Consider the following 27,032-nt stretch of genomic DNA (forward strand, 5'->3'; position numbering starts at 1 on the left):
TCTCAGTGGACTGCACTACATGGGAGTTCCCTGACTAATGTCCCAGAGTCTGGTACCTTCTCTTTTCTGCCCTGCCTGGAAGCCTCCTTTTGTGTGTTGTCTTTTATTTGATTGTAAGTTCTTCGAGGGAACCAACGTTTTTGTTCCAGTTGTTGTAGTATTTCTGTACCCAGGGCTTAAGCACAATGCCTGGCACAACGGAGAACCTTAATAATAAATGTCTACTGATTGCTGTCAAAGTTGAAGAGGTCATGGAGAGGCATATAAATGTTCGTAAAGCAGTGTGAAGTGGTCAAATCATTCTGGATATTAATTTGGAGTTAGAAAAAAAAAGAAAAAAGTTAGAAAAAAAAGAAAAGTGACTAGAATGTCCACACTCTTGAGTCCAAAAGCCTTTTACTCAATATATACTCACTCCAAAGGTCTAACAAACAATGTATCAAAATATTTATAGACACATTCTTTGTAGAAGCAAAGAATTGGAAACAAAGTGGGTGCCCATTATAGGGGGAACAGTTGAAAAAAAGTATTGCATATGAATGGAATGGGATATTAATGTGCAGTAAGAAATTACAAATGAGGAATTTAGAGAAACATAGGAAGGTTTCTATGACTTGATGCAGAGGAAATAAGCAGAATCACGAGGATATTGTTATAACAATGACTACTACAATGTAAATAAAATGATCACCAGAAGGAAGGGGAACTTTTGAGTAATTTTAAAAAATTCCCCAAAACAAACAAACAAAAAAACCAGTGAAAATCCTGTGGGACAGATCATGAAACATACCTCCTCCACCACAGCTGAGAATTAGAGGACTACTAGTACAAAATATATATACATTGTCAGATGCAGTTATTATATCAGATATTTTTGCTTGTTTTTCTTTGTCATTAGGGAGGGCTCAATCTGGAGGGGAATGTGTGAAAAGACTGTAATGTAAAGACAAAAGACATCAATAACTCATTTTAAAAAAACAAAGAAATTCAAGGCAATTTTATTCTAGTGCTAGAGAGAATTGAACTACTATACCTTTAGAGATAATTTAGATCAATTATAACAGTTTATAAGAAAGGAAAGAAATTGAAGTTCAGAGAGGTTGAGCAACTTGCTCAAGGCCAGTAATTCAAACAAAATCAAGACTTTCCTAGTCACTAGCTATAGGTCATTTACTCCATTTTACACATTCAGAAAGCTGAAGATAATGACTAGTCCTCTTCTCAAAATAACAAAACATGATGAGCCAAATCCTTCAGTTAGATGCAAATGCATAATCACATTGCCCCTTTCACTGATATAGAACCTATGCTGATATTCCACTTATTAGAACTACTCTTATTCTAAGACTTTAAAGATTTACAAAGCACTTAACGCAGCAACCAACCAATAAATATTTAGTAAGAGCCTAATATGTACTAGATCATGGAGATCCAAAGACAAGCTTCCTGTCCTCAAGGAGATTACATTTTACTAATACCACTAAATATCTCTTGGTAGAGAGGTTAAGAACTTTGTTTTCTTGCTCAACCAGTAAGGTCCAGGAAACTGAATTCCTATTACTTGGAAATGCCACCATACTACATATGCAATGCTAAAAACAGAATTCCTAGATATACTACTTCCTTAATGTGTGGGCAAAATGCAAAACTGAGGCAGTTAGGTGGTCCAGGGAACAAACCTGGAGTTAAGAAGATCTGCGTTCAAATCTGAACTTAGATACTTACTAAGGTGTGTAATCCTAGGCAAGAGTGTTTGTCTCAGCTTCCTCCACTATAAAAGGAGAATAATAATATTTTCCTTACAGGGCTGTTATGAAGATCAACTGAAATAACTGAAAATTGCTTAGCACAATGCCTGGCACATGGTAGGATACTATATAAATGTTAATTATTAAAATAATATAAATGAAACTATGTTCAGGCTTATAATGCCTACCTAATATTGTCAATTGGTTCTTTAAAAACATATTAGGCACAACAACCCAGTACTAGTAGGGGCATCTAGTTCAACAGAAATAACATTAAAAAAAAAAGAGCTATTAGCTAGAATACTACAATGAAGTTTCAGTGAAATTAGGTAGGAACTGATAAACATATAAATGCTATTATGAAACATCAGGTGAATCACATGTGGCACATGGCTGTACACTAAATCACATTTTTTACCCACTCTCCTTGTTCAATTGAGTGTTTTTTATTATTTTATTTTACATCCATTATACACTGATTTAAAAGAACTACCATTTTCCTGATTCAAAAGTTCCTGCAATCTAAACATTACTAACTCTTATTCCACTCGCTGCTCCCCACCCCAAACAGGAAGCATTTTGCTAGGGGAAGAGGAATGTTACCTGGGGAATAAAAATGAATGTTGTCAACAACCCAATTGAGTAAAAGGGTTTTATCATTAGTACCTCAAGCTTGAAACATCAGTTCAAAATGTCAAAAATTGGGAGATGGTGACAAAATGATGTGACAGTATAGCTGCCTAAAATGAAGCAAAACTAGCAGTTGAAAAACATCATTTATTATTTCAGAATATTATTATATGAAAAACTTTGATATGGGGAGATACACTCTTAATTTCCCACTTCCTCTCTTAATCATGAGGCTGCACAAAACAAATCCAAGGTTTTTCTGTTCCTATATTGAAAGTACAGACAGCCAGGAAATAAGGTGGAACACTAAAAATGGCATTTGTGATTAGACCCTTAGTTTCATTAAGGGCTCTAATAAGGATGGAGAGAGAAATTATAAGGCCTGACAAAGACAGTTAAGATTTCATCTTTTCTTTTTTAAACCCTTACCTTCTGTCTTATTTAGAAGAATAGTAAGGGTTAGGCAATTGGGGGGAGGGGGAAGGGGTCACAAAGCCAGGTCTGGCTCTCTATTCATTGGCCCTATTTTATCTTTTATTAAGATGCACACTGAGACTTCTGGGCGTGGAGCCAAGATGGTGGAGTAAACCAGAGTAGCTCTTAGTCACCATGAGAATCCTCTCTAACCAATATTATAGAAAGGGGAGGATAAGGGTGATGATGGACAATGCTTAGACTTTACTCTCACTGTAACTGGCTCAGAGAGGGAAAAACAAATACACTCAGCAGGGTATAGAATTCTATCTTACCCTACAGAGAAGGAAACGGGGAATAAGACAAGGGAAGGAGGAGGTAACTGGAGGGAAGAAGAAGTACATGTGCATGTGCATGTGCGTGTGCGTGTGCGTGTGCGTGTGTGTTTGACAAAAAGCAAAATACTGGTGAGGAGGAACAGAGTGAAAGGGAATAGAGCAAGATCCGAAGGGGATAGTATGATGGAGTGAAATACACAGTTAGTAATCATAATGCTGAATGTGAATGGGATGAACTCACCCATAAAATAGAAGCAGATAGCAGAGTGGGTTAAAAACCAGAATCCTACTATATGTTTTTTTTATAAGAAACACGTTTGAGGCAGGGTTAAACACACAGATTCAAGGTAAAAGGCCTGAGCAGAATTTATTATGCACCATCTAAAGTAAAAAAAGCAGGAGTAGCAATCATGATACCAGACAAAGCTAAAGTAGAAACTGATCAGATTAAAAGATACTCATTGTTTTATTTTTAAACTAGATTAAATAGTTTGAAATTCAAAAAGTCATTTAAGCACTTTATTATATCTTTTATTATAACATTTTAATTATTATATCATTTTAATTATTATTATATCATATTATTATATTAAGCACCTTTATTATATCATTAAGCACTATAATTATATATCTATTAACCTTTAATAGAACTATAAAAAACACTTAGAATATGATATGAATAATGCAATATATTCCCAAATAAGTATGAGGTATATTAGAATGTAATAAAGACAAAACATCATGGACAGGTTTAAAACTCTGAAGAGGGTAAGAAAGATTGTTTTATTTAGCTAGGGTGAAGTAGAAGCAGGAAAGGAGAAGGGGGAAAAAAAAATCAAGAAAAGCTTCATTCAAAAGGCAAACTATAAGGTGGGCCCTGAAAGAAGAAAAGGGTGTCAATAGGTAAAGATGAGGCAGAACATTATCTGTCTTGGGAATAGTCTGCACCAACATGAGGCAGTTTAAGTTCAGAACGAGAATAGCTGAATGGGAACCTGGAGGTAGTCAAGTATAAAATGCTACATTTAAAAGATGAGGGAAGGGGACAGCTAGGTGGTTTAGTGGACTTGGCCTAGGACAGGACTAGCTAGGACCTAGGACTGGCTAGGCCTAGAGACAGGACATACTGGATTAAATCTGACCTCAGACACTTTCTACCTGTGTGACTCTGAGCAAGTTATTAAACTGCCACTGTGTAGCCCTTACCACTCTTTTGCCTTGGAAATGAAACTTAGTATTGATTCTATAACGGAAAGGGTTTGAGTTAAAAAAAACAACCGAGGCAACAGATGTCCAGTCCTGTGAAAGGACCTATTTAGTCACATAAATAGTAAAATTAAAACCATAGACCTTTGACTCCTCCAAGCCAGATTTCTCTCCATGAAAGCATATTGCCTTAAACCCAATTTGTGTGAAAAGCATCAATGGCAAGTTATGGGCCATACTCTGAGGATACAAACAAACAATGAAACAAAACCTAGTGTCCATCTTTAAGAACTTTACATTTTGGGAGAGATGCAAACAATATGCAAAATAAGTTATGGGGAGGTGGAGGATGGGCAGTGGCATTCACAATTAGGAGAATTAAGAAAGGTGTTAAGAGGTGTCACTTGAATTAAGCCTTCAATTGACTTTCATTTGAGACTGTCTCCACTTGTCTTAGCATCTTGGCTGCCCTATTCTGAATATATTTCAGTTTATTTTTGTATTCCTGGAACTTCAGCTCATGCCTGGTAGATGCTTAATAAATAGAATATGCTTAATAAATGTCTAAAGATTGATGATAGTTTCTTTCCTAAAAAATATGGTGTTGAGAATAGAATACAGATGTGGTCTAACCAGGGCAAAGTCCAGTGGGAATATTATGTCTCTTGTCCTGAATGGTGGATTTTTGAATGCATTATAAAACATATTAGTTTGAAGGCTCATTCTTAGTTTCCTTGCTGAATAGGTAATGCCCCCTAACTCCAAGTGTCCTTTAGGATTTTGGCTTGGGGTCTTTTCTTCACTAGCTGATCTCATTAAATACCATATTAATGCTGATTATTGTCAAATTTATGTATCTTGCCAAAATTTCTCTGTTGACCTCCAGTCTTGTATCTTTAAATGTCCTTTGGATATCTCAATGTGGAAATCCAGCAGACATCTTAAAATCACTATATCCAAAAGAGAACTTGTTATTGTTCCCCTGAACCTTCCTGTCTCTTAATTTCTATTACTGTACAAAGTAAATCTAAGAGTAGTTATCCCCCCCCCCCCCCCACAAGCTGTTGCCAGAGCCTATCACTTTCAGTCCCCAAAGTGATTGTCCTAAAGTATAGGTCTAACCATATTACTCCCCTAACTCAATAAACTCCATGGCTCCCTATCAACTTAGGATCAAATATTCAAAACCCTTTATAACCTAGTTCCTTCCTACCTTTCTGGTTTTCCTATAAATTTCTCCTTAACATTTTCTTTGGTGGGTGAATGAGGGATGGCCTGGAGTAGGGAGAGCACTGAGGTATGCAGTTCCATCAAAGACCATTCCAAGAGTCTAGGTCCTGTACCAGGGTGGTGGCAGTATCATGGGAGAGAAGGGAGGGTAGAGAGATGTTGCTGAGAAGAAATGTCATAGACACTGGTAAAAATGTTCACTAAAGCACAAGCATGGACAGATCCCTAAGGTATTCTGCTACAGACTTCATTCAGCTTGACAAAGAAAACTCTAACCCAAATTATTCAGTTGAAGCCTAATGAGTAACAAAATCCTGATCTTATGATATCACAGAGAAGAAGTGACTGGACTACTGAAGGTTATGCCAACAGAATGAAAACTCTGGGATAGATCCTACCTTGTTGCTGGAAAGTGTGTATAATCCTAGAAATAGATTACAATACTATTTTTTGCAGAGGCTTTGTTAAGTAAGGTCTAGCTCAGCACCATTCAGCAGCAAACCATGAAATAAAGAAAAATACAAAATGACCTTTAGTGCTGTGTGTCCTCCTTTCATTTTTGCAGAGCTGTGGAAAAGGGGGGCAGACAGTATTAAGAATTAAATAGTTCATCCATAAACATTAAATTAACTTTTGGTATTCTAAATAATACAGGAGGAATTAAATATAAATTCTAATATATCCTCTCTACAAAAGAAACCATTAGATAAAAAGAAGTTGCAGCTAAATGGAAGGATGGTTCAAGAGTTATCATGGAAAAAATAAAGGAAAATTACTTTATTTGCATCTAAGGGTAAATAAAACAATATTTCACAGGACATTTTGTCATTTTATATTGTAGCGTTGTTACAAGTACTTGAAAAACACTAAGATGAAAACAGAAGCTTATAAACTAATAGCCATTACAAAGGATGAAATTATAGAGAAATTCTATCATTTAGAAGACAGTTGAAATTAAGTCAAAATATACTTTAAATCTTGGTGATGACAATGAAAAGGTGAGCAAAAGATTACAAAAATTATGTTGGAAAATGATTCAAGAGTAAAATGCAGAGGTCAAAGTCTTAGAGATTATACAGAAACGTCACAAATGCTCTCTGAGAAGAAAGAATCAAAAGACAACTACTACAGGTAGCAATATAAAATAATATCACGAAAAAGAAACATTCTGATAGCAAATGACTGGATGATGATATGGAAGTTATTTTTGAATTAACCGGATAATTGGACTGCTTGATATTAGAACAAAGGCAAAAATCACTAACAAATTAGAAGAAATGGTAAAAAAGCAAAGATATGGTATTTCCAATCTGATCTATTCAAGATGGCTTTTGACAGTGAAATATGGGAAACATCATACATCAACATGGACTACCACCATTTCCTAAGAAAGTGTAACTGATATAAATCAGTTGTCACAACAGGCCAACCAAAAAGCCCCAAGCTAGTCAACATTTAACCTTCCTGTCAATTTGAAAGATATAGTAGCCCAGGGAAACACTAGTTTAGAGAATAAACTGGTTTGTAAAATCTTATAGAAGAGGATGATGGAAGATTTTGAACAATGCTTTATAACAATGAGAGTCAGAAGGGGAAAAATGTTGACAAAATTTAGCCAGTTCAATTTGAAAGCATGGAAGCACATGGATAGGTGATTTTTTTTTTAAAAGAAAGGATGCAAAGATTTTAATAATACTTTTCTCCATCAATTGTAGGAGAATCAACACATCTGGATAATCAACATCACAGTCTCTATGGCCTCTAATATTCCTTCTAGTTCTAAATCTATGATCCTAGGAAGTAAAAATGAGTCTAAAGAAAACAAAATATTAACCTCTGTTGTATATGAGACCAAATATATAATAAAGAAGTCCATGCTGAAGGATATCAAAATTTTAAGGACATTGGAAAGATTAATTCTCCATATATCTGAAAAAGGAAGAAATAACAAAGGCTGGGGGAAAAAAGTCTCAGATCTTATTGTTACCAAAAAGATCAACTGAGAAAGTAACAAAAATTTAAACAAACTCCATGTCTTGATAACTTTTCCCTAGATGCAAAATCTTTACGATAAATACAACAGAAGCATACTTTGGTGAAGGTTTGCAAGGGAATAGGCTGGCTTCAACAAACAGTACTCTATAACATGTTTTCATAGTTACACAACTGATTTAAAAGGTATAGAGAAAACAAGATCCCCTTGTACTTTTTCATTGTTGACCATAAAAGAACATTTGAGTAGATAAGACATGGACTTCTTAAAAACTTTCTCTCACATGCTCTCTTTCCCTGGCACATGCCAGAATTATATAAAATTCCTCGGAAGAGTTAACAATAGTTGATTAATCAAATCAGATCAAGAAACATTTTCTGAATGTCAACTATGGTCTAGGCCAGTGATGGCAAACCTTTTAGAGACCAAGTGCCTAAACTGCAACCCTCTCTGGCATGTAAGAAATGTCCTCAGGCAAGGTGGAGAGGGGGAGGGGAACAGTCTCTCCAGCATGTATACCATAAGTTTGCCATCATGGTTCTAGGCATTTATCTATGTGCCAGAGATAACTGTTTGATAACCTTCTGATTAAGATCAAGTGAGAGGATGTTCTGCAAAGGGTTCAAATGCAAGAGAGATTTCATAAAGAGGCTTCATATGCTCCAGTCTGTGAATGGCATTGTGTTGATTATATCAAGTTCTAGATCATCACAGACATTCCTAAAGAAGATCCAATGTCATATAAAAGAGTTTTTGGCCTAACTAGTCATAAGAAGAAGCACATGGGTGATGAATGCCTATTGTCTAGACTACAAAATGAAGCTGACTTGATACACATTTTGGACAGGTATTGAACATGGGCACAGAATTTAATGAGGGGAGAAGAAGATTTATTTGGGAAACTGTGCAGTACTCAGTACTTTTAATGATCTCAAACTTCTCCCTGAAATAAAGGTAAGCATTTTTGAATAACATCACTTTTTTTCAAGTGAGAGCCAGCATAGTATAGTGGCTATAGAGTTAGCTTGAATCCAGTGTTTCCCTAATCTAACTTCTAAGTCTTTCCTATGATAAATTCTAGATCTATGACCATGAATAAGTCATTTGTAGCTTCTCAAAGTTAAAGATGAATTGCTGATCTCTAACACAGGGAGGGTATCTCTAAATTAACGAAATCACAGTTTATAATCTGCTTCCCAATCACTTATGACCAAGACTTGTTGTTTGGCTATTATGCAATACATTCACTGTCTCCAAAGAATTATAGTTTTAGATCATCCATAGGTATGTGCAAAAGCATATCTGACTACCACCTCTCTTTAGATTCTGGTGGAGATAGCTCAGAAACTGGAGAATAGTAGGGCTCTCCTGATAACTAACCTTGTTTCCAATTTAGCTGCTATAACCAGGAATAAGGGGAGTATCCCTTAAGGAAAAGGGGCTCACCATCCCTGACAACTATTAAACTACCACTGATGGGTAGGTCAGCATGAAAACCCAGAAGCAGCTGAATCCATAGACCAAAAATATTGGTTCAAGGTTGGGTCTTGTACACATGGGACTGCCACCGTTGAGAAGACGAGATATAAAATTCTTGCTACCAAAGTTCTTGGTACGTGCAAATGATTCAATATCAGATACACACGTGGTTTTTGTTGATAGAAATGACACAAAAAGAGTAATCAGTATCTACTTTACTACTGTAACTGGAAGACCACAGGACCCGAGACCTTCTATATGTATTGTCTCTTCCTATTATTCCTTCATTTGTCATCTGGAGTCATGGTTGATTGATTATACTGATCATATAAATTCAAGTCTTTCAGTGTTGTTTTTCTCTATTATGTTGTACACCACTATATAAAGTGTTGTTCAACGATTTTGGAAACCTAGGTTACGCTGGGTCTCTATTCAGCAGGAGAACATTTTTCAATATTTTAACTTTAGAACCACTTTTTGCTTATGATTCTCAGACTGACAGAATGACCACACCTCAAGATCGAGAATTCTGCCACATCCTGAAAATTAAATGGCAACATTCAAGAAAAAAATGCTCAAAGTGACAGAAGGAGGACCCTGAACCTGAAATGTCAGGAGGGAATAACATGAACTCCAGAATCCCAAGAGCACCTCAGCTTCATACTTTTCTAAGCACACCTTCATGAGGCTATATGTTGTATGTTATGTGTACATCTTGCTTTATTTTATTTTTAAACTCTTACTTTCTGCCTTAGAATCGATACCAAGTATTGGTTCTAAGGAAGAAGAGAAGTAAGGGCTAGGCAGTTGAGGTGAAATGATATGTCCAAGGTCACACAGCCAGAAAGTGTTAAGTCAGATTGGAGCTCGGAGTCTCCTGTCTTCAAACCAGACATTTTAAAAGGGGGATTTGGGGAGACCACATCAACTTCCTCAAATAAAAAGAAGCATGTTAAAAAGGAGAACTGTAATGGGGACAGAAGTGGAAATTTTGTGTGAAAAGGTAACTGGGTAAAGTGTAGTCAAATTAAATACACTTGGAAAAGACAAAATAATTTTCCTCACATAGAAAGAGACCAGATTTGTTTCTTTATGGCTCAATTTGGCAAAACTAGGAATGAGAGATGAAAGTAGCAATGAAAAAATTTAGTTGCATGTAAGGAAAAATCTCTTAAGAATTAGAACATTCAAGGAAGAAATAGACTGACTAGAAAGGAAATGATTTAATCATTACTGGAGTTCTTCAAAGTGAGCTCTTTATCCAGGCACAGGTTGGACCAAAGGATCCCTAAAGTCTTTTTTAATAACTAATATTCTGATTCTGAACTATTAAGCAGATAAAATTGCTGATTGCTTCATACCTTATTACATGATGTAGGAATCATAATTATAGACTTTCTTTCCAGAGATCAATCGTTGGCATTTCTTAACTAAGGGATTGCTTTGTCTTTTAAAGAAGTTGGAATAGGGTCATCAAGCCATTGCTTTCAGCAATCTCATCAAATGGTCTTTTCAAGTTGAGATCTAAGTCAGGGCCTGGAAGTGGGGAAGAAAACAGCCCCCAGCAGATTTCTCCACATTGCTGACCAGACAGACACAATGGTCTGCTGGTTAAGGATGGTTTATTTGGCCCCTTGAGCACTATAGAGACATTTAAGAGAGGAAGTCTCTCCAGAAACAGGCTCGAGACATAAAAAGGCAGCTAAATCTGGGATTTCAAAGGATATTATGATTCAACACAGCAGAGAACATTATACCCTGGCCTGGCTTGGAACTGGTTCAGGCTGAGAAAGACAGCTCACACAACATAAATTTAATTCTTCCCTCTGCATCTCTGACTAAGCATACAAATTTAGAAGCTGCAAATTAAAGTAGCAGACTAATATGGACTCTATAATCTATGGTTCTGTTCACTTTTTAAAAGTTCAAATGAAAACAATTAAGAGGGTAAGATAACATAGCTCATCAAAGGCTTATATAAACTATTTAAAATAATTATTATAGTCTATAATAAATAATTACTATAGTCCTTAAGTGCATGTGTGATATATAAAAATATTTAAGGGAAAAAAGAAGGATAGAACTTCCCAGGACATTCTCTGCATGAACAAAGGGGAACACTAAGTAGCCACTGCAACTTGGGTCATGATTAACAACTCAGCTCCTAGTTACATTTCCAACTTGAAGGAAGTAGTGAAATGATATTCATGAAGTTTATTCATCACATTTCCAAGTCACTTTATAAGCCCTCAAGTGTCTTTGGAATGATGTGGGATGCCAATCAGTTAAGCACCTGTTAAAACTGTTGTGATGAAAGCACTCTGGAAGTTAAGTTTTTTGAGGATGGGAGAGGGAATACTTCATGAGAACAACAGATCATGGGGGGAAGGGGTGGTGGAGGAGGGGCATGCCAGCTTAATGTGTCATCAGCTATCTGACCCAGTAGCCAAAAAAACTAATGATGTCTGAGGCAGCATGGTGTAGGAGACAGAAGCTGAGTTTTGGACCTGGTTTCCAATCTACAAGGCATGCTGGGTGACCCTGGGCAAATTACTTTACCTCTGTGGGTTTTTGATAATTTCTTAGGACTCAAGACAAGTGAAAGTCTGGGGGTGATCAAATATGGGCAAGTAAACACTACAATGGAAGTTCTTTCTGGTGACAAAATCACAAATTCTTTTCAAGTACCTATGTCGTGTGTATTATGAGAGCAAAAGTTAAGGATGGGGGAAAATACTTCCATTATATTCTGCCTTGGCCAAGTCACAACTGGATTACATTTCTTAGTCAAGGGTGCAACATTTTAAAAAGAACAAAGCCAAATTAAAGTGGGTCCAGAAGGGGGCAGCTAGTGTTGACAGGAGTAATGAGTAACTTGATATGAGCCTCACAGAACAATTGAAGGCATTTGAGACATTTAGTTTGGAGAGGTTTGAAGGGATGTTAGGCAGAAGGGGGATGAGGTATGTTCTTGGTCCCAGGGGGCAGAACTAGGAGAAACAAGTGGAAACTGCCTTAAGCTTGTGGAAAAGAAACAGTTTCGACTAACCCCAGTCACCCCCAAAAGTAAGGGAGGTTGCTTTAGCAGGTACAGTCCCATCACTGGAGGGTTTTAGGTGGTAACTACAGATCTTAAGAGAAGATTCTCAGATTTTCTTGGTTGAGGTCTTTTCTTTTTCAAACCTTTAGTTCTATGACCTGAAGATTCATGAAGATGATTTCCATGAGCAAACACCCAAAGAGCTTGAACTTGTTTTCATAGTAATGGCCATTTTGTCTTTGTGATCTTAGGCAAATCATTTAACATATTTCTGCCATCTGTAAAATGGGGAGATTGATTTTCTCATTGGTCTATCAGTCATGAGGCAGAGCGCAGGTGTGACAGGCCCTCTTAGTGCCTCCACAGAAAAGGGGTTGATCTGCCCTGGGAGAAAGTCCTTAGTGGGAGCTTCATACAAATGAAATCATAAATCTGGCACCAAAAAATGAAATATAAATAGTTATTATTCTCCAAGATATAATTAATTTGAAATAGAAAATAGAGAAGACTTTTTCCCCCTCTCTGAATGATAGGAATGGGGAAATGGCAGGACAAGAATTTCAGACTGGATCCTTAATGGCCAACAGACCATTTTTTTTCCTTTTTTTAGACTACAAGGATATCTGGATACTAAGTATTGGTTCCAAGACAAAAGAGAAATAAGGAGCAGGCAACTGGGATAAAATGACTTGTCCAGGGTCACAGAGCTAGGAAGAGTCTAAGGTCACATTTGAACCCAGGCTTGGCACAGTATCCCTTGTGCTATGCTAACTAGCCCACATCTTTTTCAGTGCTATCAAACTTGTCTGACTTAGGAACAGTAAACCTAGCAAAAATAACCCTGTGCTATTTACCTGCTGGATTTTTCTGTCCTTTCTAACCTTCACAAGCAATGTTGGAGGTTATTAATCTGAAAAGCAATAGGGAGGAACAAGGGCTTTTTATATGCTTGGACTTTTTTTTTTAAAACCCTTACCTTCCGTTTTGGAGTCAATACTGTGTATTGGTTCTAAGGCAGGAGAGTGGTAAGGGCTAGGCAATGGGGGTCAAGTGACTTGCCCAGGGTCACACAGCTAGGAAGTGTCTGAGGCCAGATTTGAACCTAGGACCTCCCGTCTCTAGGCCTGGCTCTCAATCCACTGAGCTACCCAGCTGCCCCCTTGGATTTCTTTTATATGGCAAGGAAGAATAGTATGTAAAAAGGCAAAGCCATTAAGTGTTTTCACAATTCTTATGAATGGCCTGGAAAACAAAGTATGAATACCAATAAGAGGCTATTTGAAAAAGGGCATACAGATGTTCTACAAAAAAACATAAATTATGCCACTTCAACTAAAGACATACAGACAACTGAGAATCGATCTTTCTTGCTCTGGAGACAGTTCAGTTGACACAATAGGGAAAAACAAGAACAGGAAGGTTTGTAAAGAAAGTTGGATAAAGAATATAAATGTCTTAAAGTCTAAAATGGAAGGTGAATCTAGCCCACCCTAAAATTGTTCAATGCAATGAATCACAAAAGAAAAAGTTTTTGCTATCTATCTGCAAGGCAAAGATTAAACACATTAAGGAAGAGTTGGAAATAATGCAGAAGCAAGATCTGCTTTCACTGAAAAAGAGCAAAGGAAGAGCTGCAGTATGTACACAATCAATACTTGGTGGTATCCTATTTTTCTTTTATTAGTATGCTTTTGCTATGAAGAAGAGTGACAATGAATAGAGTAAATAATTCCCTACAGTACCTACAGAAACTAAGGTAACCTAGTGATTTATAGCACTAAGCCAATCATTTGCAGTTTGCTCATAAGAGTTCAAAATCTCTTTGCTGAAGTCTATGACAAATTTCACACAAGTAATCAGTTTTGCACAAAATGTCTTTGAATCTAAAAACTTTTAATAAAGGGTGCATCATGTATAACAGACAGCTAACTGTACTATTCAGCTGTTATACACGTTTTGTGGAATGAAGTGAAATTGCTAATGGCACTACTTCTCATCAAGTATTTTATTCTTCAGAACATGCTATCTTTATAAAAAGACAGCATTATGGTGGAATACTGCTGTGGGTAAGAGGGCACTCACCTCCTGAAAAAGAGTAGACATTTCACAAACCAGACATGAGCTGGGACTTTGCATTTCACATTTGTGCCTGTCAGAGAGGAAGAAATCTCGCAGTAGTGGAGTGTGGGTAAGTGCTTGGACAATACAGTTCATAAAACACGTGTTCCCAAGATTGATTAGCCCTCGTAGACCTAAAAAGAACAAAGGCACAAAGGAAATATTAGCAGAATTAACACATACTAAGTTTTCTTAACTCTTTTTAATTAATCAATTAGTGTAGAATGTTTTCCTGTAGTTACATGAATCACATTCTTTCCCTCCCCTCCCATAGCCAATGAACAATTCCACTGGGTTTTACAACACACATTGTAAGTTTTAGTCAGGTTTCAAATTTAGTCTTTATATTACATTAGGCAACAACAATGTTTTTGAACAGTTAATACTTCACAATTGCAGAGAGTGTTCTTTATTTTCATATTTCTTTCCTATAAGGGTCAGGGTGGAAATCTTTCATCCCTTGGGACAAAGCCTACCTAAGCAAATGCTATGATTTCTCCAGATGCACTATGATAGAATGAAAATACTGAAATACCTTTAAAAAAATGAAAAGCAATGAATAGTTGAGCTGTTTAATCTTTTATTCCTTAAGGGTTTTCCCTTGGTTTCTGTTAGTCAATTAAGAAAAAAATATATTTTGAGGAAGGGAAGTTCAGAACAATGATATATAGATTATAGTGGAAAAATTGCTAGCTCTAGAGGCAAGAGAACCTGGGTTTGAATACTGCCTTCCCTGCTCACTGCCTGGTGTGACAAGATTTCTTGTTCATTCAACCTTTTTGAGCCTCAGTTTCCTTATCTGTAAAATGAGGGATTTTTTCCCCAGATAAAATGGTCTGTGAAATCTCTTCAGGTTCTATATTTATAATCCTATAATCGAAAGTAGAGGCTAATTTCAAATGTAACCCACATTTACTAATTATAATAGGCAACCAACATTTTAATAACAAAGGGTCTTTTAGAGGCATCTAAGTTTCCAAAGTAAATTTCTAAAATTCAGGATAATGCTATACACATATTAAGCCTGATTGAAACAGAGGATATACATTTAATAGCTTAGTTTTCCTTGTTCTTAATTTTAAAGGAGAGTGAAACACATTTATATTCTCTTTCTCAAAATGCTAAACCATGTGTTTTTTACTTATATGTAATTACTGATTTCTATGGATCAGTGGTTGTTTGTTTAAAAAAATAAATGGTTCTTAACCCTCAAATGTTATTATTTTCTCATCTAAGAGAGATAAGGAGAAGATGGTATCCTATTTTTTCCCCCATTAAAATATTTAATAAACACTTCCCATGCTTTGACTTAGGTACTGGAGGAAATGACAAAGGTAAGGATGTCAATAGAAAACGAGGACATTTCTTAAGAGCCATTTTTCCGGATTAAAAAACTACACACACGTTATCTATTATGGGGGCGTGGAGAATGGGAAGGAATAGTCTATGAAAAAAGTAATTCAAAACACATCCATTTCACTATAGAAGACTTACATCTAGATGGAAATATAATTTGAGTGTCAAATTACTGACGGCCTGCTTGCTCTCAAAGCACTTCCCAACCCCAACTCATCTCCTCTTAATGGTACTAAAAATTCTTCCCAGAAGGTCCTTTTAGCATAGATTCACTTATTGGATTTGTAGAAGGTCATTTAGTAGAAACCAATGTTGAATCTGGATGGAGAGGTCCCTGGTTTAAATCCTGCTAGTGTTAATTATTACTTACTGACCTTAGGCAAGTCATTTTGTTTCATTCAACCCACCTTGGCTTCAGTTTACTCATATGCAAAATGAAAGATATCTTTAGGTCCCCCTTCACTCCTAACTCTATGGTGCTGTGAATAGGTAAAATAATTTTTCATAAGAGAAGAGACATAGGAAGCTTAGAGCATGTAGGACCAGGACTGGGGTGAATAGGCCCATATCAGGTACACAGAAGGTTTCAGGTAACCAAAACATTTTTACAAGGTGCCCAGTTGGGAGGAGGAAGCAAATTAAAATGCAGACAGAATTTTACCTGGCAATTTAACCTAGGACCTACTGGGTACTGAGATGTGCCTATGATAACAGGAGCAATTGCTTGGTTTTAAGTGAAGAAACATAAAATGACCCTTTCATTTTACAGTTTGGGAAATGAAGGCCTACAGAATGATCGGACTCATCGAAAATCACATGGTTACCATGTGAGAATGATAACTCCTGGCTTCTTATACCAACGCCCTTACTACTATATCACACAACCTAATTATAGGTCCTATGGTCAATACTCTTTCCATTCTAAATAAAAGTATCCTTGTATGTATTCGCAAAGGAGAACAAATCAACCAAATCTCAGTTACTGACATGAAAACAAATTGTAATCAAAGGTGGAAAATGTTATTCTCCAAGTGAGTTTGCTGCTAAAACCTGTTATGGTAACAGCAACTCTAACTATCCATAACATCAATCCATTATATGAACACCTAAAAGTTCCATCTGAAGTCTTACTATAATAATTCTGTGGCAGTAGAGATTATTAGATGCTACACGAGTAGAACATGAGACCTGACGGTACTTTTCAAGTTAAACACTCAGGTTAACAAAGTTAACCTCGAAACAACTCTACGAGGTAGATACCATAAATATGATCAGATGCAGAAGCGGAGCTATGAAATATGTAGGGGCCAAGATATATATCAGTAGGAGTTTTAGTAGAAACGAAAGCAAATATCCTTTGAAATCCTGAAGAAAAATATATGTAACTATCATTCAATCCAAGTTTGAAGTCCAAATGTTCCCCTGGTCCCATTTGATTGATTTTAGGGGTGGGGATGGGGGTGTGGATGGAGGTGGGGAGAAGTAGGTAGAGAGAAGAAAGGTACCTTTTTGTTTGGACTAGACCTGTGATTTCACTCTTGGTAAGGAAACTCTAGCAATGCAGATCCATACCCTGTGTACTTTTAAAAGGCACTGAAAGATTAAGTGATTTGCTTGGGGTTAAACATATGACACAGAACTTGATGCAGAACTAGAACTCAGGTCTTCTCTCTGAGTTTAGTCATGTATCCCTTACATTATACTGGCTCTCTGATAATATAACTTAAGTTTACTTAAACCCACAAATGCACACATTCTCTTCAAAACCTGTGATTTCTCCAGTGAGAAAATTCTACTCCCCGATTTTTTTAAGAGTTACATCTTTGGGGGCAGCAGGGTGGCTCAATGGATTGAGAGTCAGGCCCAGAGACAAGAGGTCCTGGGTTCAAATCTGGCCTCAGACACTTCCTAGCTGTGTGATGCTGGGCAAGTCACTTAATCCCCATTCCCTAGCCCTTATCACTCTTCTGCCTTGGAACCAATACCCAGTATTGATTTGAAGATGGAAAGTAAGGGTTAAAAAAAAAAGAAAAAAAAAGTTATATCTTGGTATTTTGCTTTTTAAATTCAAAAACAGGTCATCAAAAATAGCTTGGCAATATTAAGAATAAGAATTAATTTCTTAACTATTAAAATTAAAATATTATATTTAAGAAAATTAAATTTTTAAAGAAATAAACCTTTTGTTTTAGAATTGATATTGGGTTTTGTTTCCAAGGCAGAAAAGGAGTAAGGGTTAGGCAAGTGGGGTTAAGTGACATGCCCAGGGTCACACAGCTAGGATGTTTCTGAGCCCACATTTGAACCAAGAGCCTTCACTGTCCAGGCCTGGCTTTCTATCCACTTAAGCCATCTAGTTGCCCCTTGCGGGTTGTTTTGTTTTTATATATATATTTATTTTCAAAGAGCAGTAAGTAATCTGTAAATATTTTAATGTTAAGTTTGCTCATCTATGATTTGAGATCATGCTAAAGGGAGACAAATGTCCCCAAATTATAATTAATGTGTTAGAAACAACAAAACCTCAAAGCTATGAAATCAGCTGCAAACCACAACATAGAGATCACTCTTGTTATTTATGGGTCCATTTTTCCTAGAATGTCTGAAAGTTTTTCTGTTTGGGAGATCTTATAGTTAATTTTAATTTTGGAATAATGTTTGGAAAAGATGAAGCATAGATTTTTCCAAAAATATAACTTATTTTGTATTAAAAATACCCATAATATTTGTTTTACACATTTCCCCTAGGCTGCCTTTTTCAGACCTGCTATTTGGGCCTCAATTAAAGAAGAAAGGGCCCAAGGGCTGGATACTATTTAAATTTAAGTCCTTCAGTGTTCTGCTGATGCTTAAATCTTTCATTTCTAGAGACTTCAAACTGGCTAGCTACCTATTAAAGAAGTTAAGGGGTACCAAAAATTACTGATAGGCTTCCAAAATGGGAAAGAAAAACAGGTCAAGAGACATAGGTAAAGAAAGAAACATACGCATGCAGACTTAGATTCAAAGGTAAGAATTCAAGGCTGCTTTGAATGTGGCTCATAAATACTTTCCCACAACTTCTAAAACCTCAGTTAACAGACTACATACAATGACATGACATATCTTCCTAAAATAGAAGAGACTAACTATATTGTGTATCATGAACCCTTGATGAAGGCTAGTGACCCCTTCACAGAACAATATTTATAAATAATTGAAGAAAATGCTAAATTTCATTGAGAGGTACATGAACCTAAAGATATCTGTAGTTGACTTTCCAAAAGTTTATTATTGAAACAAATATAAAATGGATTCTCAAGAGAATGTGTTCTTAAATTTATATGAAATGAAGCAGAATGAAGTGGGGGGAATCAGGAGACTAGTGTAAACAGTAACAACAATAATGTAGTCATAATATGTAGCAATCCAGGTATACATTAATCTTGATATTAGTTTAAGAGTGCTCAAAAACTGACTCTTGCATTGCTTACGACTGATTTTTGTAACCGTGAGTTAAATTGAACCTCGACCATGCCAAATTCCTAGCCCTTTCCTAAGGCTACATGCTGGAAGACTGGTCAGTTATCTCAGTCTCCTTATTTTACCTAAACCAATCAATTAATATATGTATCAAACAACTGTAGATGCCTTAGGCCAGATACTCTGGATCTGGATATTGTCTTAGAATCTGGCAGTTTGTATCTCGTGATGATTACCTCATAATGTTAAATGTATTAGACCACTTGGCTTTTCCCTTTCCCCTATGCTGTTGTAACTCCAATAAAAATAGCAGTATGGCAATTAAGGGTTAAGCTCTGAACCATCTAAGCTCTTAACCAACAGAGCTTCATCCCTGTGAAGAAGCTCTGAACCATGGAAACTCTTGTCCATCAGAGCATATTCGCTGTCTGACTACCTCATGCCAGAACTTTCTATGTCTACATGTCTTTATTCTCGCCTTTTGTTCTCTTTCCATTAGTCCTTAATTGGTAACCCATTTTCTCTCAGTCCTTGGTTCCCCTTTCTGAGTGTCCTACCCACTAGGAATCTTCCTGGAGCTGCTGGACGGCTTCATAATCAATTGTTAAAAACTTTAGATTCTAATCAGTAAAACGATTCAGGACAATTTTGAAGGTCTCATGATGAAAAATGTTACCCAACTCCAGAAAGAGAACTGATAAAAACACCTCGTGGAAATTTGAATATAAGGTTTTCACCTTTTATTTTCTCAAAATAAAAAATAAATAATAAAGTTTGAAAAAGTGTTCTTCAGCATTGCTCTCATATGAAGATTTTAAAAATAAGTTTTGCTACTGTTCATACCAGACAGCTTAATTTTTACATCATTTAAAAAAAAAAAACCTTAAAAACATTTCTATGTTTATTTCTATTTTGCCAGTCCTGGAGGGAAACAAAATAGAATATCAACCCCCATTTCCCATATTTGATCATTTATATTTTGATGAAGCTATTATAAGATGATGCTAAAGGAACCAATTTCATTATGGTAAATATATCCATTAAAGGACTATTTATCCAATCTTGAAAATAAAACAAGTGATCTACAAATGGAATAGCTGAAGAAGTCTATTTTTCACATTTGCAAAGCACTCTGTAAACTGTAACACTATAAAGAAATGTCCTGTAGGTGGCAGGTAAATCATAGCAAGATGGCAATTGTTTCCCCAAACAAAAAAAGGTTAAAAACTACTAAAAATAACTTCAAAATTCACATGCTCTTGCAAATCAACACTTTCTTGTCTAAGCTGACTACAAAGTTAATCTTAACATCATCAAAGTCTAAGTTTCACAAATGGAAAATAACATGCATTGTGCTCAAAGGAAAAATAACAAGAAATGAAAATGCAGCTACTGACTATCATCTTTCCCCCATGATGGAAAGGAGGAGTCAGAACAGTGTTTCTTCTTTTTTCCTTATGTCTATGACACAATTTATTCACACTGACAAAAATATTCTTTATCTTGAAGTCACATAGAAATCTTGTAAGTTAATTTAGGAGCCATTTTTAGCAAGCTAGCTAGCTACTTTCCTTCTCCATAACCACTTCTTTTTTTAAAAAGCAGGAATATAGTATATGGGCTAAAGATAACAGAAGAGAGGAAAGCCAACAATTAGATATTTCTCTTGATTTTATTTGGTTTAATGTCACTTGTGACAAATTGTAACTAGCTTCACATAATCAGTATCACTTAACATGGTCTGGTATTAACAAATTGTTATAACTAATTTGTCAGACTTGCTCTGCTCAGCACAGTCTGATGATTAAGGCGGCAGCAGATGAATACAGTATCTTCATGTACAAACATCATGTCTTTAGTCTTTACTGGCATCACTTCCTAAAGTTATTCCTACTGCCATGCAAGGTGAACATAGGAAATGCCCTCGTTAGTGGCCGATGCAGAGTGTTTTGTTCCAAGTAGCACAAAAACACCTGTGGAGAGAATTCAGTGACTGCCCCTATAATACCAACCTCAAATTATGACTACTGTAATTAGTGCACCAAGACAATGAATGGCTGAGAATCTAATCTAGATGTTCTCAAATCTTTTGAGCTTTTGATCAACAAATACTGATTATGTGGCAAGAACCGAGCTAGACACTGGGGATACAAATACGGAGAAAGACAAAAGTTTTTGCTGTCCAGGAGCTTATATTCTGTAGGAGGAAAAAACAAGTGCATATGTAAGTATGAACAGAATAAAACTAAGCCAGTAAAACAAGGTAGTAAGTGATGGTAGATATACATGTAAAAGATGGTTTTTCAGTTGTGTCTTATAGGTAGAAAAGGAATCTGAGGTAGAGATGAGGAGCAGTACATTCCACACATGGAGGATAGGATTTCGAAGTGGGAGGGCAAAGGAAAGGAGTGGTTGACAGAATCCAGTATTCAGTGATGGTGGTAACAGATGAACGAAGGCAATGGTATTTTCATAAGGACTTGGGGACAGGAGCTGTCTGAACCTAGGTAGGAATATGGATTCAAGGAAATGAATTCATATTAAATGAATTCAAAATTAGTGAAAGATGAAAGACTTTAAGTCCAAAGGTTTATAGTACCCTGGAATCATTCCAAAGGAAGAGCTAGTATTCTGTGGTGTGGAGGAAACTATCATATTTTCTTCAGGGCTAAGGCTCAGGGCTTGAATCTTCAGAGGAACATGAATAAAGGGAAGAATGGATGATAACATTAAAATTTCAAACCTTGGAGATTTGGGGTATTAGTGACAGAAATGGAAATAAAGGAGAAAAGACTGAGGGGCAAAGATAAAGCATGTTGGCTTGAGATACTTTGGGGACAACTAGGTAGGTGTGCTAAAACAAATGAACAACAACAAAAAACTTAAAAGTTTTTCAGCTTGAGTGACTGATTGGAAGGATAATAGTGAAATTCAAAAAATGAAGAAATCAGGAGGAAGAACTTCTGGATATGGAACATAAAAGAAAAAGCTTAAGGCTAAAAGTACTCTGTAGAATAGACGTGGAGAAAGTAGTGAATAATCACAAGCTTTTCTTTTACCATTGGGACACTGTATGGATTTGAATCATGAAACACCACAATCCCCTTAGAACTGAAGTTGAATATAACTAAAAAGGACGATAGGAAAGTGTGTAGTAGGCATGAACAGGATGTAAAATACACTGCAAACAAGGAATAAGAAGCATGCAACTTTTTAAAAACTCTTACTCTCTATCTTAGAATTGACATTAAATTTCGTTTCCAAGGCAGACAAGCAGTAAGGTTCAGGCCCAGGGTTACATAGCTAGAATTATCTGATTTGAACCCAGAGCCTCCCAACTTCAACTTTATAACCTTGAAAAATGAAGTAAAGGTATCATTATCCCAATTTTTACAAATGAAGAAACTGAGGTTCAGAAATGTGGCTTGTTTATGGTCATATAGCTAGTGCCAGAGCTAAGATCTGAACCTAACACGCTTATTCCACTACATCTTGCTATCATAACATGTTGATTATATCAACACTTGAAAAATTGTTTACAGAACCTGCTTGTTGGGACACAATGGTCAACAAGTTGAACTTTCTGGTGAAGGGCCTCTATTTTGTTAAGCTGATATATGGGTAGCAGCCCCAGTCTGAAGCTGTTATCATACTCAGAACTTTTCCAAATTGGTAGAACCTGACAAAGTATTTATTGGCATAAAATTTGAGACTACCTAAGGGCAACTAGAAACTTCCTTTTTTGGAATATTTTGTTATCTTTGATATTTGATTTGTGCACAAAGTGCTTATGATAGGTGTGGGGATTCCTATGAAGACTATTAATGGCTTATAAGTCAATATTAATGAAGATGTTGTAACAGAGAAATATTACAAAGAACTTGACAAGATTCTCCCTACTAACTCAACACATATTTGATTTTTAACGTCTTCAACATGAAGACAAAAGTGAAAATGGGTGTGGAGGGAAGATAAAAAATTTTTTTTGAAATAGGCTTTAGAATTTGGATCATTATTAAGAAATGAAAAAGGTGAAAGGCTTGTAGTTTGTTTTCTTTGAGAAGAGTTTTCAAAGAGGCTTGATATGCTGTGCAAAGAAAATTACATTTGTCTCCATATACACGGTAAAACATAGCTTTAAAGGCTCTTTTCCAACAGAATGTTTCTCATATAATGGGATCACATTTAGGCAAATAATACTTATCTACTATTGTAATGAAGAATTTCTTGCAAAAAGTCCAAATGGAAGAATTTTTTGATGTTGCAATACTGTTTCCAGACAATATGGTGGAACTAACAGAAATAAAGGCCCAATCTTATCAAAATATTGACAGCGTCACCTTTTGTGGTATCAAAAAACTGGAAACAAAATGTTTATCTACTGATTAGGAAATGGCTGAATGAATTGTGGCATATGAATGAAACAGTAAGAAATGCCAAAACAGAAATTCAAAGAAACCTGGGAAAGTTTGTGAACTGATGCAGTGTGAAATAAGAAAAATCAGAAGAAGAATGTACACAATGACTACAACAATATAGATGAAAGTGTGTTATAAAATCAAACATGGAGTCATCATTAAAGAATGCTTATTGAAAAAGTAAAAGACCTCCTTCAGTGATATCCAGTGCTGCTCAGAAGAGAAGGGTTAGAAATAGAAGAAGGCAAGGAGATAAAGAGAGAAATACTGACCCTCCAATGTGGCAGCTAACATGCTAGGTCCATATGACAGAGCTCTATGATTTGTCCAATGAGTTGATCCATAAGGCTCCGATAAGGAGTAAAAAAAAAAAAAAAAAAAAAAGTTGGGCCAAGAGTTGAAAAAGATAACTGGTCTGGATTGCAAAAAGGAAATGGCATGGCACTTTGAAAAGGTACAAATTACTCATGCCACCAAAGCTTATTTTTTAACACTAATTTTCTCTTGATCATTCATATGACTGTGAAGCAGAGAATGATATGGTCCCCATAGAATCAGAATATCAGGTATCCCTCAGGCCAATTTAAAGAGGCACAGTGGGTTTTAGATAGGTTGATATGCAATGAAGACTTGAACATAAGAAACAAATTAAATACATCATTAAAGTCAGGGAAGTGGGTTGATCACATAGTGAGATCAAAGGTAATAGCTAGACAGATCTTCAAGCAAGGAGAGAAAGATTCCTGCTAAGAGGAATTGGGTTTAAATGCTGGCTTTACCACTTACTGCTTGTAGTATGCAACATTGGGTAGTGTTTTTATCTGTAAGTAATTCCAGGGCCAACTTCCCTTAAAGCAATATCTTCCACGGGATCCTTCCTATCTTTCTTCCAAACTCTTTGAATTTACTTTCCAAAAATATAATGTGCATGTCAGACCATGGCAAAATTTCTTCTCGTTAATCACAAACTTGAGGATGGGGTAGTCACTTCCTGCCATGGATCCAATCTTTTTCATCCAAGCATCCAGTACAAGTTAGTGAAAATCAGAATATAATTTCTTTTGTTGATTTCATTATCTTTTGATAGATGAAATCATCACTAAGACATATCAAGCAGTGATTAGCTGCTCTAGTTTTTCCAGGGAGAAAGAAGTCTAATATATGTCTGGATGAGAAGGTGAAAAGGTATAAACAATTAATTTCCTACTATGTGCCAGAGACCATGGTAAATCCTTAACAAATATTTTCTCATTTGATATTCCCAACAAATGGCATCAACAATCCTGTGAAGTAGATAATATAATTATCCTTATTTTACAATTGAGGAAACAGAAAGAAGTGGATGGCGGTTAAGTGACTTCCTTTGGGTCACACTAGTTGGGTCACACACACACAGCTAGTAAGTATCTAAGGCTGAATTTGAACTTGGGTCTTCCAGATCCAGTGCTCTATTAATGATGCCATTAGGCTGGCTAGATAACTGAAGACCTCCATTCCCTAACAAATCAATGCCTCTGTGCCAGACTTATGATGTTTCGAAAACTCCTTATTTACTTTCAATTTCTGTCTCTATTTCCCATCTAGATGACCTCTGGATTTCATGATCTCCAGAAACTAATTGTTCTGCAAGAGGAAATCAACTCTGAAACTAATACCTCTTGCCCTTGGAGCTCCATTCTCCCTCACACTGGACCTCTATCATTGAAGGAGATTACTCAGGGAACTCATCTTATAATTTCTTACCTAGCAGCAACTCATCATTTTTAAAAGTGAAATCAACTCTAAATTCACACTGTCTCGTATCATTTCCTACCCATTCTACTCTACTTTTTGCCAGGTATTCCATCCCCTCTCTGTTTCAACTTTTGTGTTGTCTTCTCCCATTAGATTGTGCGATTCTTCAGGGCAGGAACTGTCTAATATCTTTCTTTGTATCTCTAGAGTAAAATTTAGTGTGTGGCACACAATAAGTACTTAAACACAAATGTTTACTGACTATTTACTCTTGAGGTAGTCTATAATGTTTCAATCTTCTGTTTTTCTCTCCTTTGACCCAAAATACTGTCATGTACTCTTCTTCTGGACCCTAGATTTTGTCATGTAAGGATATCTTTTAAATTATTACCTTCTGTTCTAGTATCAATTCTAAGACAAAAGAATGGCAAAGGCTAGGCAATGGGGCAATGGGCAAAGGTTATGCCCATGGTTGCATAGCTAGAAAGTATCTGAGGCCAGATTTTAACCCAGGTTGGTCCTCCTGACTCCAGGCCTGGTGCTCTATCCACTGTGTTAGTTACTACCCCAGTATATCTTGTACAATGTAATTCTAGCACCTTTTTATTTTCTTTCTACTAATCCCTCAACCTCATCTTTAATTACTATTTCTTCACACAAAACACTTATGTTCTGACAGGACATTTTCATAGGCCGTTCCCCATCCCTGGAATGCTCTCCCTCCTTGTTGCCTTCTCCTGGCTTCCTTTATGTCTCAGTTAAAATGTTATCTTCTTAGTTCTAGTATGTTCCTTCTGTTGATTATTTCCAATTTATCTTGTGTATGGCTTGTTTACATGTCTCTTCCATTAGAGTATTCCTTAAAAGAGGGATAAAACTTTTACCTTTCTTTGTATTTCTGCTATGAATTTACAGGTATCTCCAATAGCTTCTTCTTCCCTGTGGCCATGCTATATAACTATAAACTTTTCTTGTGCATAGAACCCCCTGTATTTTGATGAAGCCTAAAGATGCCTTAGAAGGCTATTTATAAATGTATAAAATAAATAGCATTATAAAGCAAACTAATTACATTGAAATATAAGGATCAAAATGTTAAAAACAAACAAAAAAAACCCCTCAAAAGTACATAGGTTGAAGGTTAAAAATCCCTGTCCTACAGTATCTACCTAGGGATACATACATGCATGCATATGTGTCCATGCAGTCTTCTCCCTCCTTCATCTTTTTAGTTTAAAGATTTAAAAATTAGATTTGCAAGATACCTGGAAATATACTGTTATCATTCTTCTGTCAGATATATACTATCTTTGGACAGAACCCATCAACTCTCTAGTATAAGCTATGATTCAGAAATCCAAATTCCATTTTCACAGAAAGTTCCTAACTTTCCAAATTAAATTTTCTTTTTCTCTATTCTGTGCCTTCAATAAGCAAAAGTGAGTAAAATATCATCTGTGCACTTATGAACTTCATTTTCTAGTCTAAAATTTCATAAAAGAAGGGTTCAAAGAAGGCTGAAACAATGGACAGGATGAATGATAATTTAAAGCCTGTACAAGACACTAGCCAACTACAACTTCAACTACAGTCATCCATTCTTCAAGAGTAATAAGTTTATGAGTTAAGCTACCACTGACTTAGCAAGCAATGGAACACTCTTAATACAAAGGGAAACTATTATATAGTGAGAGAATCTTGGGTTAAAAATCCAGCATGAAAAAGGTAATTCTGAAATAACTAAAACTAGAACCTAAAAGGAAACTGGCCTGGCAAAAAAACAAAACAAGATTAAAAAAAACCACTGAAGGAAGAGATAAGGAGCTTAGACAGTCTGGGAAACCTTAGCAAAGCAGGAGATATTCT

The 27,032-nt window shown here is 36.1% G+C and overlaps 1 protein-coding gene across 2 annotated transcripts in view; it reads right to left on the minus strand.

The window, feature by feature from the left end:
- Nucleotides 1-27,032, minus strand: part of USP22 (ubiquitin specific peptidase 22) — a 160,628-nt gene that overhangs the window by 46,878 nt on the left and 86,718 nt on the right. For both annotated transcript variants that reach the window (XM_044659829.1, XM_044659824.1), the window contains one exon: nucleotides 14,161-14,330. In XM_044659829.1, coding sequence (XP_044515764.1) covers nucleotides 14,161-14,330 — 170 coding nt within the window. The remainder of the gene's footprint in view (nucleotides 1-14,160; nucleotides 14,331-27,032) is intronic.

This window comes from Gracilinanus agilis, chromosome 1 (genome assembly GCF_016433145.1).
Source record: "Gracilinanus agilis isolate LMUSP501 chromosome 1, AgileGrace, whole genome shotgun sequence".
NCBI lineage: Eukaryota > Metazoa > Chordata > Mammalia > Didelphimorphia > Didelphidae > Gracilinanus > Gracilinanus agilis.